This window comes from Astatotilapia calliptera, unplaced genomic scaffold (genome assembly GCF_900246225.1).
Source record: "Astatotilapia calliptera unplaced genomic scaffold, fAstCal1.2 U_scaffold_32, whole genome shotgun sequence".
In the NCBI taxonomy this organism is placed as follows: Eukaryota; Metazoa; Chordata; class Actinopteri; order Cichliformes; family Cichlidae; genus Astatotilapia; species Astatotilapia calliptera.
The window spans coordinates 32,720-48,629 of record NW_020535770.1 but is presented as its reverse complement, the minus strand read 5'-3'; the positions used below and the strand labels follow the sequence as shown (position 1 = coordinate 48,629).

The 15,910-nt window shown below is 40.9% G+C and overlaps 1 protein-coding gene across 1 annotated transcript; it reads right to left on the bottom strand.

The window, feature by feature from the left end:
- Positions 1-4,576: 4,576 nt before the first annotated feature.
- Positions 4,577-15,153, bottom strand: LOC113018026 (centriolar coiled-coil protein of 110 kDa-like). The gene is made up of 14 exons (XM_026161103.1): positions 14,837-15,153; positions 13,910-14,120; positions 13,169-13,297; positions 9,646-10,807; positions 9,359-9,480; positions 8,893-9,070; positions 7,310-7,419; positions 6,806-6,922; positions 6,567-6,668; positions 6,371-6,487; positions 5,955-6,028; positions 5,807-5,872; positions 5,628-5,687; positions 4,577-5,485 (listed from the first exon to the last, which is right to left on the bottom strand). Exons 2-14 carry the CDS (start codon positions 14,072-14,074, stop codon positions 5,410-5,412), a joined length of 2,478 nt encoding a protein of 825 aa, XP_026016888.1. The 5' UTR covers positions 14,075-14,120; positions 14,837-15,153; the 3' UTR covers positions 4,577-5,409.
- Between the last annotated feature and the right edge of the window lie 757 nt (positions 15,154-15,910).

Genomic DNA, 15,910 nt, shown 5'->3' with positions numbered 1-15,910 from the left:
TATTTTCTTGTTTGTCATACTTCAGTGTTTCAGAACAGCAAACAAATTTAAAAATCAAACAAAAATAATACTAGTAAAGACAAAATGGAGTTTCTAAATGAAGGTCCCAAAAGGTTGATTCTGTTCATCTGGACGTAGCGTCAGAGGGAGAAACATCCTTATCCAAGTGACTTCTTCAGTCTCAGCTGACTGCAGGTTTCTCCAACCTTATAAACAGCACATTGCACAAGGACTGAAACTAGCCCACTGAATAAACAATGGACTGCGAGGTCAGTTTCTTGATCATTAATATGCAAATTGTCATGACCATTGATTAGTTGCCTTGAGTACCAATCACAGACTTTGGGAATGTCTACAATCACAGCATTGTAAGATGGCGAAAGATGTACCCTTATTCCCCCTCCTCGATTCAGAGATGATCTTTGCCTTTTCACGTAAATGCCCTCCTCGACTCCCCATTCAAACCAGCGTTCCTTCCTAAATGCCCTGTTTGAGGATTTGAAACATTAAAATGTGACAAACATACAAGAAAACAAAAAAGAAAACCAGGTAGGGGACAAATACGTTTTCACACTACTGTAGTTTTAAACACTACACAAAAATTACTCTACAATCTAAAACTAAAGACATTTTCTGTATATCAGTATTTTATTTTTGTCCTTATTATATTTTATTTGTGATGTTTTACATAGTCTTAGATTAGCCTCTTGTTTTTGTGACAATTACTTATTATTTGACATGAAAACATTGCTTATTTAAGTTGGAGTCTTTTTGTGGTTAAACATGGTGTTTTACTGCATTGAGTTGAGGGAGCTAAAAATATTTGGAGAAATGTGCCAAGCCAGTTAAGAAAAACTAATCATCTCTTGACCCTTAAGATTTATCTTGTAAACCTTTCAGACAGGAATGGCCTCTCACTTTAGTGTAAGTAGGCTTTTCACTTCATCACGAGTTCTTCTGTCGTCTATCAGAGAAGCAGCCTTTTTACCATAGGCCTAATCAGTTAATGATAACTATGTCCATCCTCTGACGCTTATCTTTATCAAGGGTTTCAGAAACCTATAGCAGCTACCATTGGGCGAGAGGCCAGTCTAAGGCAGATGATGACTACATCATCAACAAAATAAACTCCAGTTTACTTGTTGTGTAAAGCAACTCCAAAGATGACACAACAACTGTCATTTCAAATAATTTTTAAATCTTTCCTTCAAAAACTATGATAACTGAGATACTCTTTGCACAATTTCATCACACAATGTTGCTGGAAACCTATTTTTAACATTTCTTCAAATCAACATAAATTAACAGAATTACCCAACTAATGATATTTGAGGAGGATCCATGGGAGTTTGCCCAACCAGTCTACATGTGTTTTGTGGACCTGGAGAAGGCATTCGACTATGTCCCTCAGAGTGTCCTGTGGGAGGTGCTTCGGGAGTATGGGGTGTCTGGCCCATTGCTACGGGCCATTCAATCTTTATACTGTAGAACTGTTGCAAGAGCTTGGTGCACATAGCCAGGAATAAGTCAGACTTGTTTCCGGTGGATGAGGGACTCCACGAGGGCTGCCCTTTGTCACCGATTCTGTTCGGAATTTTTATGGACAGAATTTCTAGTCGTAGCCAAGTGATGGAAGACTTTCACTTGGATGGTCTCAGCACCTCATCTCTGCTTTTCGCAGATGATGTGGTTCTGTTGGCTTCATCAAGTGATGGCCTCCAGCTCACACTGGAACAGTTTGCAGCTGACTGTGAAGTGGTGGGAATAAGAAGCAGCACCTCCAAATCTGAGGCCATGGTCCTCAGCTGGAAAAGGGTGGAGTGCCCACTCCAGATCAGGGACAAGTTCTTGGCCCAAGTGGAGGAATTTAAGTATCTTGTTTGCGAGTGATAGGAGAGGGGAGCGGGAGACTGACAGACGGATTGGTGCTGCGGCTGCAGTGATGCAGAAGCTGTACCAATCCATCTTGGTGAAGAGAGAGCTGAGTGTATTGGAGTTAGTCTTTCTCCTCTGCTTCCTTAAAGAAAGAGAAACGGTCTTTTAAAAGATTAAATTCATTTCAGCACTTGAAGTTTCAGCATGCTAGACCTCAATGTGAACCAGAGGTCTGCTTCACAAAAATGATGAGCCTGTAAGCAGGTATTACAATTTTATACCACAACAAAAACAAGTGTTATTATGACTACTTCTTCTGGGAAACAACGTGTCCGGTTCTGCTGTCTCCCGAGTGGATCTTCTCCCCCACTCTATCCACATCTGACCTTGTCTGCACCTGCTCCTTTTCCTATCAACATTGTAACTGGATACCTGTGGTCTGGAAGTGAGAGGGGTTTTATGACTTCTAGGGAGTTACCTACACCCACAGTGTTTTAACTGTCACGCACAATCACTCATGTGCACACAGTCACACACGAGCACTCACATAGACACTAGGGAACGCGCACATGTAGGCATTCATGTGCTCGTGCACACAGACACAGAGTTTGCGGCCCACCGTGGGGGGGGGTTATGATGGGGTCGCTTCTATAAAACTGTGTTTCACAGACAAAGGAGTGAAGATTTTGGAGAGGGACACCGGCCTCGTCTTCCCTTCTAGAAGTGCATGCTTAAATGAAGATGAATAAAGATTTTGTGAAAATGACTACTGAGTCCGGTGCCATCTCTGGATGCTCGAGGAATAAAAAGAACCGGGGTAAAACTGATTTCCCAACAACCCTCATTACACAGAGTGCCAACTAATTAATGAGCAGAATTGCAATGTGTACATAACAATCACAATGACAACTTTATTTAATAATTTTATTCCTAAGTGTAAAAGCGAAGTTCTCAATTTCTCTCAAACGGTCGATCCATGTCGCTACCCTCACCTATGGTCACAAGCTGTGGCTTATGACTGAAGAACAAGACTGTGGATACCAGAGGCGGAAATAAGCTTCTTCCAAAGGGTGGCTGGCCTCTCCCTTCCAGGAGGGGCTCAGAGTGGAGCCGCTGCTCCTTCACCTCGAAAGGAGCCAGATGATGTGGTTCGGGCATGTTACAAGGATGTGTGCAAGTCTGGGTGAGGTGTGTTCTGGGCATGTCCCACCAGGAGGAGGCCCCGGGACAGATCCAGGACATGCTGGAGAGATTGTATCTCTTGGCTAGCCTGGGTACGCCTTGGTCTTACCACAGACTGGAGGAGGTGGCTGGGGAGAGGGAGGTCTGGTCTTCTCTGCTTGGGCTGCTGACCCCACGACCCGGCCCCGCATAAGTGAAAAAAGATGGACGGACGGACGGATGGATGGATGATGCAGAGGGCAGCTAGATGATTCCTGACAGTGCATCACAGAATATCTTTGTGGAAGTGAAAACTGACTCAAAGCCTTCTTCTTGAAAGATGTTAGGTGTAAATGCATATATGTGGATGGTCGGCTGGTGTCTTTACCAAACTCATATGAGAGGTATTCTAGTTCCAGCACAGCTATGTCGCTGTCTGTCATGGCAAATGGCTGTTTTAACTACAGGAAACTAAAAACCTTTATTTATGTTGTCGACAGTAGAAGAAATGAAAAACAAAATTTCTTGCACAATCTTAGAAAAATTACGGATATTTAACTTTTTTAAAGCAGTTTGGAGCCATTTTGTTCAAATGTGTGCGAGATCTGTGGCTTACGTTTTCTTTTGGTGTGACAGTGTGGAGATAATGTAGTCAGCGCAATGTAGGATTATATCACTCATTACTATATGCGTATTTTTTGCATATAGAGGAGACACGTAGATTATGCAATTATTTGTAAACAGCCACAAGCTTGCCTTTTTTAAACTTTGTATTCACCATGTATTTATAATATATAGCAGTTGTGCCTCTTTTCGAAATGAAATTCATGTTATTGTGACATAAAAACATTTTTTGCATGCAGGCTAAAAATCCAGGCCAACTAGATGAATATGGTTTAGCTGCATCCTGACACAGATTACTATTACAGAGAAAATGGATCACAAAGCTTCATATTACCACATTTTATTGTGTAATGAATGATGAGACTTATTCTGTTTAATGTTGGAATGTGTGCAAGTCTGTTGAATATAATACAAATCGATTTGCTCAAGAATGTTTGTATCCTGCAACATAAAAATTATTATAATTAAAGTCTTATTGCTGTAAATATGCCTAGAAAAATCTGTTTGGTCTCCTTCTTCACTCTGGATTTGTGGTGGTATTCAGAGTAGATTAAAAAATAGTCAATTTCATCAAAAAAAGGATGTGTAAATACAGTAAATTATATTTAGAGATTTTTGAAAAATAAACATGACCACTGTTCATATGTGGCTTTATTACCTTATCATAGGCCAGAATTAAATATCTAAGTAGGATCCTTGTTTGAAACCATGCTGAACGTATTTACTGGGTCATGAAACATCGGTAAAGCAAACAACAGAAAAGAAGCTCATGTCAAAAACTTATGGCTAAGTTATAGTTAGCTTAGTTTAGCTAGGTTATAATTTAACTGTATCATGAATTAAATTCCATGAAAATTTAAATAATTTCAGATTTTATTCTGGACATTGAAGAAAAAAGACAATCTGACATTTTAAATGAAATAAATCATCCTTTAAAAGACACACACAGCAATGTGGGAGAAAAACATCAATGCTGAATGCTACAAGTGCACAAATATGAAGTCAGCGTGGTGCTGCAGTGAACGCATCAGTTCACACAATATTTCAGAAATACTATTTCATTAAAATGTCTTATATTGTTTCTTGGTCTTGTAAATTTATTTTTCTTCAGTCATTTCTGAAACAAAGTCCACACTGAATGCCGGCTGTGCATCTGTGGTCGTGTGAAGCTACATTAATGTAACAGCATGCCAGAGTGTAAACACAGATATTTATCTTTTTTCCGTTTCATTAGGCATTTAAACCAAATACTAAAACACCCTGATACGACTCAGAGTCAGACTCAGAGTACTATACATTTTATAATACACTCAGCATAAAGAACAAAACAATGCACGAACTGGTAATTAAAGCCCTTGAAGGAATAAATCATATACATTAAAATATTGTATTTTCAGAACAACTACATTATGTGACTGTCTGTGTGCAACTTACAGCTATAAGCACTTGATATTAAATATATGCATGCTAAAACATGACAGACAACAAAGGCAGAGTACTTAGGCACAGAAATGTTTTTACATGTTGTCAATTGAGCTTCTTGTGGCTTACATTTAACTACAGCTACTTATTCTTTTCTTCATCATAACAATCAGCTGTTTTTGTGTGTGAATACATTCATGTGAATTTCCAAAGCTAACTGAAGGACAATCATGTGGTTAGCAGCGCTGACTAAAGTTCAGTGGTACAAGGTTTGTATTAAAATACTAAATATTCAAGTTCACAGGTCGGGGCATGTTGTGTCATGAATTAGCCCAGCGAGTGTTGCTTCTTCAGGTTCTCTGTGCGCTTCACCCTCTCCTCTGGGGTCTTTCTGTACCAGCTCCTAAGAGAAAAAAGTCACTGTGGTGACTTTAAATACGTCAAAAGCAGGGTGTGTCTGAAGACTGCTGTTTTCATGAATATGCGATTCAGGCAATTGGTGTTTTATAAAAAGTGTTTTACAATCTGTACCAGTACAGACTCACCCCTGACGGTTAAGCTGTCCTGGGACAGAGGCATTTTGTCCTTGGCTTGGCTTCAAGACTCTAGGAAAGGAATAATGAATTTATCTAAACAACGTCTGGGGACAAAAATCTAGAAATTACATCGAGGGAAACACAAAATGAATTAAAAAGTAATAAAATCCCACAGCTGTGTCTCACACCTGTTGGTAGTGGGGCTTTTTGGCTTCTGCTGCATCTTCCTAGTCTGTGCTGGAGATTCACCAACCCTAAAGAAGCACCAGATACACCACTGATCACTGGATCTCAACAGCATGAACGTAAAACACGTGTTTTCATTTCTTGTCTTACTTCTTTTTCCTGTCCAGAGACCTCTGTGTGGCAGCAGAAAGAGCCACTCTCTCTTTGGGGCACTTGGCTTTCTCCTGTTGGAGTGAATGTAGTTTATAGTTTATTAAAAAAAAACAACTCAGAATACTGAAAAAGTCAAAGACAGTCACAAACCAATTTCTTACAATTGCTTTTGTGAGAAGGTGCTATATTACAAACAATGCATTAATAACAACAAGATAAGCCACGAGTGTCTGGATGAACCTTTCCAGACACAGAATGCATGGCTTCATAAAACTTTCTCCAGTGTTTGAACAAACTAAAGCTTAGTTTATAGGCTCTAGAAGGACAGAGGGATATTTTCAGTGACAATAACGATCACCTTCTCTTGATTAAATCTGGATACTTGATTATTTACTTGACTGTGTTCATGTTACCATGTCTCGTAGCTTCCTCTCCACACGGAGCTCTCTGTCCTGCTGCAGTAATGCTAAGCGATCCTCCAAAGGCATTTCATAGAAGATGTCATGGATGTCATACAGGGCTGCACGTAACTGAGGGAACAACAAACAAGGAGAAACATGAATAAAGATGGCCCTCTGCTGGCTATAGAGGTTTAGTACACAGTCATACCTGGGCTCTAACTCTCTCCTGCAGGGCGAGATCTTGTGCTGTGTAGGCGCTTCTCTTCTGTAGAGCTTCAGTTTGAAATGAACGGATGAACTCCTGCGTATCCTTAAGGCACACATATAAATACAGAGAGAGAGTGCACAGTTAGACACACTCAGTCACTAACGTCATAATCTAAAATGAAACTTCCTTACACTCCTGTAACTCTTTTATTGTGTATGAAGGTATGAAATGGAACTCACCATGATGGTTTGGCGGAGGTGTTTGACTTTCTCCGTTTTAAGCAGTCTGCGTGTGAGGAAGCCGCGAGTGATAGCACCAATTCTGCAAAATGCTTTCTGCTGATCAGCTGTCAGAACCTGGGAGAAAGTAATGAAGAACATGGAGAAAATGTGAGATATTAAGATAAATGATATCAGTCTTCACATACATACACGTTTTCTGATTTAATGGACAAAAAATAGACTCAATTACAATAAAAGGTTGCTGCAAGACTGCATACCAAGAAGACTTTTAGCTTCTATTTGGTATTTGCTTTGAAGACTTACAACAGTTCAGAGCGTTATGGATGTAACAGAGTAAAAGAAACAATGGTACTTACAATATAAATCAGATTTATATACACTTATTATATACACTTTACAGTATATATACTACATGTACTTAAAGGTGTAATGAGCTCAGCCAGTGTGCTGAAGTTTGGATTTGGCTGCCAATGCTATTCCTGTTTTGCAGTGTTTACACACCAGACTTTGCCTGGCCCGAGGTTTGTTAGCCCCCCACGTGGAACCCCACAGATAAAGAGGAGGCTGAAGACATGGAGAGGATGCACTAGAAGGGACAGGACTGGGCAAACCTGGAGAAAGAAACAGTAGATATTTTAAAGATGCAGCTGAAACGAGCAGCATATCCCATCAACAAACACTAGCATTTTATTTTTTTCTGATATTATAGGACACAGAATTTAGAAAGCAAATAACAGACAATAACAATGACCGAAAACATTAAAAAGTAATCACTGTTGTTCTTCAGCGAGTAGTCAGTGTATCTGATCTGTTTCTCTACTCCCTGACTTCCCCTCTGAGCTATATTTGTGCTGATGTGTGAAATGCTGTTTGTATGAAAAACAAAAGCTCTAACAACAAAATGCACTTCCAGTTTAGTGAGGAAAACACCATCCTTATATTAATAAAAACAATTATGTCTCTTACTGTCTTGTATATAATTAAGGGACAGTTCTGGTTCATTTAAAAGGTCATTTCACCACCCTTTTTCTGGTAGCCTATGGTAGTAACTGTTAGGTTGAGGGACACATGACGCTGTAAGCAATTCAGCCAGAAACTTGGCCTGATCACTTCCAATGATGTTAACCTATAATTTTCTTCCGACCGCTGCATGTGGAAAATTGATCCAGGTCTGCTTTTCACCTAAAAGTGACAAAACTAAGACATTTTCATTATTCTCATTACTGCCTTTTTCTTTTTTTTTCCCCACAACGATAGCTGGTGACCTGCAGAATCACCTCTCATAGTTGGAGACAATTACTTTTACACAGCGCACTCACACACAGCGACGTCAGGCACATTCACACTCACTTTTTTCCTCTGCATAAATAACTCACATGGCCAATGGTATGTGCCATGGTGATCCATAAGTATGATCACAAGTTTATTTAGTTATTTTTCAACCCAACAAAGCAAATAAGCAAAAACATGATGCTGATGAACGCTCTACACACATGAATCTAGATGCAAAAAAACTGCTGCGCATCTGAGGTGTGAGGAAGAAACTGAACTCTCAGATAGCTGCATGCTCGAGTTATCATAGCTCTGTTTGCCTCCCTCTGATGCGTTCTCAGCCAGCTCCTGCTCTGATCATGTGTAGCCTGCTCATCAGCTCAGAAGTGACCTCACACAGTGGTTGCGTGCTTTGCTGCACACAGTGGCAAACACTTGCACAGTGACTTTCATATTTAATTCAGCTTCTCCATCTTGTAATTTTAGCTGTTGCATACAGGGTTCAGCATATTAATTGTTTGTATAGATGTGCTCTATATCTCAACAATGGCTCATTTTAGGATGACAGTTTTTCAAACATGTCAAGTGCCTCTATGCACTTCATCAGTTTAAATATTCTCCTAATTTACTTCATCTAAGCATGTCAATGTACTGAATTTGAGCTAACCTTAGCTTAATGCAGATAACTTTTAACAATTATAATCTAAACATTTTGTTTCAGCAAGGGGTGGGTGAAAATGAACCATGACATTCATGTGTCTTTTGTAAACACTTTTTACAATCCTGAGCACAGAAGTTTATTAAAACGATACCTATACTGTGTCCAGGTGATCGTTCTGATGGTGTGTGGACAGGACTTAGTTCCGGGCACGAGGGGCTCATGATAGGATGGCAGTCATTCACAGACCTACGATTCCAGCCACAAGCATCTGCACTTAGAGGACGTACAGACCCCTGCTCCTTCAGCCTTCTCTCTGTCTCCTCAAGCTCCTAAACACACCGCACACAACATTATTTGTATTTCACTAATGCTCTGCTCATAATCTTTTTAAAAAGGCATATAAAACTCAGATGTACACACACACACACACACACACACACACACACACACACACACACACACACAAAGAAAGCAAAATAAAATAAAGAAAATAAAGTTTGGCATTGTAGTTAAACATTAGGTTTTGGTGTAGCTTTTCATGGTCATTTAAAAAAAGAACACTTTTTTTCTGATCTACTTCTATATAAAATGGTCACTGTTAAATTCCATGTGCTGACCAGGTGGAGGCGCTGTTGCTCTTTCTCCTGCTCAGCGAGGAGCAGAGACATCTGCAAAGCATGCTCCTTCTCAAGACGTCTTTGCATGTCCTCCAGAGCCTGCGCTCGCCACTGGGTCTCATCTGTTAATAAGCACAAATGCATACAAATAAATCAGTTGTCTTTTACCATGTCAAAGTTTTACTCACTTAACATAAAATATATAAATGTGGGAATCAGAAATCTCAGTGGGACTTACACAGTTGTAAACATAAAAAAAATAAATAGCTTACATCAAAGGCACTCACCTGTCTTGCGGGCCTGTGCTTCAGCTGCATGTCTGAGGACAGTCGGTGTTTTCCTGCCATTGTTTGGCCCCGGAGATTCGTCTGCAGGAGTCACACAGGGCCTCAGCAGAGGCAGTGAAGGACTCTCTACATCATACGACTGGTTTAAAGGGGCTGCAGGTGTGCGCCGACTGGGAGCAAACAGTGTAACTCCTGCCATGAAGCGAGGGAGGCGTTCCTGGCTGCGGTCTATGCGCTCCGCTCCACAATGGTAGGTATGCAGCTGGCTGTCCATAGTGTGGCAGCGCCGGCGAAAACCTGCAGCCAGGTGATCACCCATTGAGCTGGGCACCGAGGCACTGACAGGGTTACAGTTCTCCTTCACTGGACTGGTTCCACAGTGGCTGGATCGACGAATGCCACTCTGGCTGACGCCCTCTATTCCCACTGAGCTCCAGTGAGATGGAGACATTGAAGCATCTCCCCAGTCTGCCACACCAATGGCTTCCTCTGACCGTCCTGGGCTTCGAGCGATAAGGTCTGCTGGGCCGATGGGAAATGAAAAATGGATGTTGCCTGTGGAAACTGGGCGTGGTTTGCGTCTCTGTGGACGAGGACTTATGCTGGTCTCTGGATTGGGGAGACAAGAAAATGGTTCTGGTAGACTAGGTGAGAGGCAGATGGACTTTTGAGGACTAGGGTCACGCAGCACTTGATGCTGGATTTGAGGCGGGCCGACAGGGCTGTGGTGCAGACTGAATCCAAACTGAATGCCTGTGTCCGTCACAGGGCTGCAGCTCTTCTCTTCACTGACAGAGTCAGTCTCAGGTGGGGGAGACTGGGTCATTGCGCGGACAGCTTTTGATCCCTGCTGACTCTGCTCTTTCTTCACATACTCCCTTGATCTCTTAAGAAGGCTGTCCAAACTAATGTCCTCTTCCTCATCCTCTTCTTCCTCCTCCTCACTCTTCTCTTGGGCATCCACCTTCACTTCCTCCACTGCCTTATAATCATTAAGCACAGGAATCTCAGAGCATGGAGCAGCACGATGACTATTTGTCTGAACCCCAAATGCAGCATCTTTGGGGAGCCCAGGTGAGTCAGTGACCAGAGTGTAGCCGTTGACTGTTGCAGATTTAGAAACTGGCAACTTGTCAACCTCTTCATCTGGTACTTTAAGCACCTGTGAAACATAAAAAGCAGTATTTCACCAAAGAATTTCATTAAAACGCATGTAAGCTCAGCATACAGGCAAATCAAGTGATAATTATGGTCTGTAAATAATTAGCTTATTTGTTGATGTTAGTTTTTTAATGAAAATGTGATTACATGCTTGAGTTTTGGTTGTTCCATTGTGAACGATAACAGACAAAATCTTTAGATCACATTTGTTCAAAGACTGGGAATTACGAAAGTAGAGCAAATCTGACACTGAGTAAATGAACAATACTGCTTTGAATCTTGAGCTGTTATGAAAACACGTCATCAGGTAAAAAATAGCACGGCACACTGGGGAAAATGTTAGGCCAGATAACCTGTATTCAACTCTGAGTATGTCACCAGAGACAACAGGACAGACTGTAATTCACTTTATGTGCTCCATTATGGGACTGGCACACAAACCTATTTAATATATACTATAGGTCAAAAGCCCCAAAACTATTTACATTCAGTAAAAGCAGGACGCGATGTCAGCATAATAATATTAGCACGAGAGTCCAGCACTTTTTCAGAGTGCCTACATAACATTATACAACCCCAATTCCATGAAAGTTGGAATGATGGTAAAAGATAAATACAACAGAATGCAATGATTTTCATATATGTCATTGCCAACAGAACATGGAAAACATATCAAATATATTTACTATTTAATCAAAATTATTAGCTATATTTGAATTTGATAGCAGCACCACACCTAAAAACAAGGTGGGACATGGGACCACAACTAATAACATTAAAAGGTTTAGAGGAAGGTTTCCAGAAAAGCAGGTTGAAGTTCTTGTATGCAAAGAAGAAGCGTTATATGGACATGATCATTTAAAATAGACTGAGGCAAAGTGGAAAACAATTCTGTGGTCAGACATATTGAAATTCTTCTTGGAAAACATGGACGCCACACCTGGACTAAAGAGGCAAGAGACCATCTGGCTTGTTTTCAGCACTCAGTTCAAAAGCCTGCATCTCTGATGGTGTATGCAGTTCTTACAGCAACACACACTCCTATCTATGTATTTTGGGGGAAGGTCTTGCATATTTCTTGCATATTTTAGCAAGACAATCATCATCATCATCATTTATTTATTTATATAGCACTTTAAAAACACACCTGGTAGACCAAAGTGCTGTACAATACTAATATGCACATAGTAATAAAACCAGACATAGCAATAAAAAAAATAAAAAGAATATCAGTTACCCACAGAGTTAAAAGCCAGGGAATAAAAATAGGTTTTTAATAAAGACTTAAAAACTGGCACTGATGTAGCCTGTCTAATATGGAGAGGAAGGTTATTCCAAAGCATCGGCGCAGCAACAGAGAACGCTCGGCCTCCTCTAAGTTTCAGCCGTGACTTTGGGACCGAAAGCAGCGACTGCTCAGCTGACCGAAGGGAACGAGTGGGGACGTGGGGCTTCAACAAGTCAGACAAATAAACAGGTGCCAGACCATTTAGAGATTTAAAAACCAATAAATGGACTTTAAAACGGATCCTGAATTCAATTGGAAGCCAGTGTAAAGAGGCCAAAATCGGAGTGATGTGATCAAATTTTCTTCTGCCAGTTAAAAATCGTGCCGCAGCATTTTGCACTAATTGCAGGTGTGACAAAGTGCCCTGCCCAACCCCTATTAAAAGAGAATTACAATAATCTAAACGTGAGGTAATAAAGGCATGAATAACACCTTCCAAGTCACGCTGGGAAAGAAAGGGCTTAACCTTTGATAAACGTCTGAGGTGATGAAATGCTGATTTTACCACCCCGTTTACATGGTCATCAAAGGTAAGTGCAGAATCAATTTTAACTCTGAGTTTTGTGATCGAACTCTTTAGTTGGGAAGTCAAAGCTGCAAGATCAACATCTGGAGTATGAGAAGAACGATTTGGGCCAAATAAAATTGCTTCTGTCTTCAGATCATTAAAATTTAAAATGTTTTTTGCCATCCATGCTTTGACATCAGTAAGGCAGTCAAGCAGAGGTCGAGTTGGGAGACTATCAGAATGACTAAAAGGTAAGTAGAGCTGGCAGCCATCTGCGTATAGATGGAATGGCACTTTACGTTTCCGGAAAATATGACAATATGCATGCTGCGTATAATACAACATTACAGAGTGGTAAACATGGCCCTCTCACAGTTTTTGAGACTTGTTACTGCCATCAAAATCTAAATAATCTCCTTTTTTGCTTAAAATGGTAGAACTTCATTTACATTTGACAAAGTGTGGAATTGGGTTTGTACTCACAAAGCATGTTTTGATCTTATCCTAAATAGGCCTCTCACCCGACCAGATGACACCCAGACCTGTGACCATAGTGTGCAACTGACCTGAGCCTGATCCAGTATGCCCTGAATCCTGGCCAAAAGCTTGTTCCTCTGCTGGTTCTGTCTGTCCACTTCCAGTTGGACCGCCTTCTGTCTGTAGCCACACATCTCGTTCCACTGCTCTGCATTCAGCTGGAAAATGAAAATACATTCGGTTGCGGCTTTTGTTGTTTGTTTTTCAGCATTTAATTTTCAAAAATACGCATGTTTATTCAGCTGAAAGAGGCACAGTTTTTCACTTTGTACCTAAAAATGTTATTACAGATGAGAAATATACTGGAAGAATTCAGCCTTCTTCCAGTATATTTTGTGTATCTTCTTCTGGATGGAAGAGAGACTGATGCTGGACTCTTCCTGCAAACTTATTTAGTCAGCAATCACAAGCGAATAGATTTTTCTAACAAACATCAAACAGCCCTGATGTTCCACGTTCGCACTGTTTCCCTTTGCCAGCTGCTGACCTAACAGGCTGTTCCCACAGCAGAGGCTTTGGCTTGTCTTAGCAGTAAATGAAATGGATGCACGAGTAAGTTTACCTAAATGGAATGCATTTTACAGTTTTATGGCAAGCCAAAAAGTCTCCTGTGAGAAGCTCTGTTGTCATAAAGCAGTTCATATATTCATTCATCAGATTTGCTCACAAACAGATGTTTCATTCAGTTTAAACTGTGAACTCTCACATGCATCTACATCTTGTGTAATCCATTTAGCATGGGCTTCCAAGCCTGTCTATCTCTTCCTTACCAGAGGTGAAAGCGCAGCTCTTCCATAGAAGTGGATGACAGAGCGAGCCTTCAGGGAACATGATGGCTCGCATGTAGTCTTCTTGAATTTCCCCTCCTCCTGCAATAATGCCAGACTCCGCAGACAGAACTCCTCATAGCTTTCCATCTCTGGACACCCGCACATCCACACTCTGAGTAGGACACACACACCATGTAGCCTCGTGGCCGAGCTGTTAAATTCAATGGAGAGCGAGAGATTAAAAGGGAGGGTCCGTGTGAGGCTGCACTACACTGGGGTTTGACCGACGAGCCGAAACCATGTGGGTAAATGTGACAAATCACCTACAACAATAGCCAGTCTGTCTGTCCTCTGTGATTTTATCACACTCATCACATTCCTGCCATTCCTTTGCTTTCTGTCATACATTGCTGGTGCCTGTCTTCCATTTCCATGTTTTGTGGAAATGCAAAAGGGACTCGTGTGTCTGATCAATACTGTTTCTATTTCTGAAATGTCTGTCAGCAAATGACAGTAGTCTGCAGACTACTCACAGACAGGTAGGGCGTTTGCGTAAGCAGACAGCTCCTGTGTGGATTCAATTAAAACAATGTGCCTTTGAAATAAGCGTGAGTGTTACTGGCTCTATGCAGCATATCTAATCTATTGGATAGGTTTGAATTCAACCAGCAGGTCCTAATGATGCTGCTGCTGGTCTTCAGACGCCTAATTACACTAGCCAATCCACGCTTGTTCTTCCATCCGGCAGAGCAGAGGTGGGGATCGTTTTCTTTGTGTATCTGGTATTACAGAGAAAGCTTAACTTCGGCAGCTTTTATGTTAATATTTAAGCATTATCCAGTTTTGCTGTCTTTGGAAGCTAAAAAAGACGTCTTAATGCAGATACCCTCTTCAGAATGACAGCGGATACCCGGCGCTTATTCTTACCTACTCAGTGGAGAAACACTAATATCGCCCTCCTGTCTTCCAGCAGGGACTGTCAGACACGGACAGATGTCGCAGGGAAACACAAACTGGAGGCTTTATCGGTGAGACTCACGTCTCTCTCCTCAATCTCGGTTCGATCGTCTTCATCACCATGCTCAACTCTTCCGGGCTCCAACAGCGCCTCCTAGCAACAGCACGCGGGCCACGTTCCAATCTGATCCCCCGAGCAAGTCAAAGGCTCTCGTTCCAATAAGCTCAATGCCACCTGCCCTCTTTTCCCCTTCATTTCTCAGTGAATGCAATAGAATTAGGCTATATCCTAGCAGGGCTACTTTATCACACGCTCTTTGTTTTACTATGTTGTTATCTGCTCATAGCCTCGAGTTAATAGTGCTCAAGAGGATAACGAGTTCTTGGCAAATGAGTCTACATAAATATCATTAATATGATCTGCTTGCAGCTATTCTCTACTGTGTTAAACAAATCTCAGTTTAAAATTTTATAATGTATGTAATTTATTTATTTATTGTTATGAGTGATTAGATGAATTATTTAATGTGCCAAGTATTAAAAAAAAACTGGATGATCTTGGGGGAAAATAATGTAATTTATGTACCACTCTCCTTACTGTACATTGTGCAGCGTTTTGTAGTCTGAAACTTTATGAATTAATGAATTTATGTAATTTAAGTCCTATTTTAATCGTCCTCTTCTGCAAGACAACCACTAAATATGAAGTGACAAAACAGGTGCGCCTTCTAGTAATGTGTACAACAAATTTCTCACATTTTACAACCAATTATGCGCATATAAAGGGGGTGGGAGCAAAGAAGATGCTCTGTTGTGTGTATTACACAGAATACACTGTCCTCCAAACCACATAAAATGAAACATGTTTATCGATGTTACACATGCATTAAAAACTGTAAGACTGCAAAGGTCAGTGCATAGGTTGTCATAGCTAAAGGTAAACAGCAAAATCATCAGATGAGTTGAGTCCTTGATCAACAGATGGCAGTTAGCGGTGACTGTACTGAGGACGTAAAAGAATACAAGTACTTAGGGACAGTGACT

Excerpts from the sequence above, each read along its gene's own strand:
- LOC113018026 (XM_026161103.1), bottom strand. The coding sequence starts at position 14,074 with ATGTGCGGGTGTCCAGAGATGGAAAGCTATGAGGAGTTCTGTCTGCGG. Across the intron at positions 6,669-6,805 it reads ACCTCCGCCAAACCATCATG|GATACGCAGGAGTTCATCCG; the intron begins GTGAGTTCCATT and ends GTGTGCCTTAAG. Across the intron at positions 5,688-5,806 it reads AAAAGCCCCACTACCAACAG|AGTCTTGAAGCCAAGCCAAG; the intron begins GTGTGAGACACA and ends TTCCTTTCCTAG.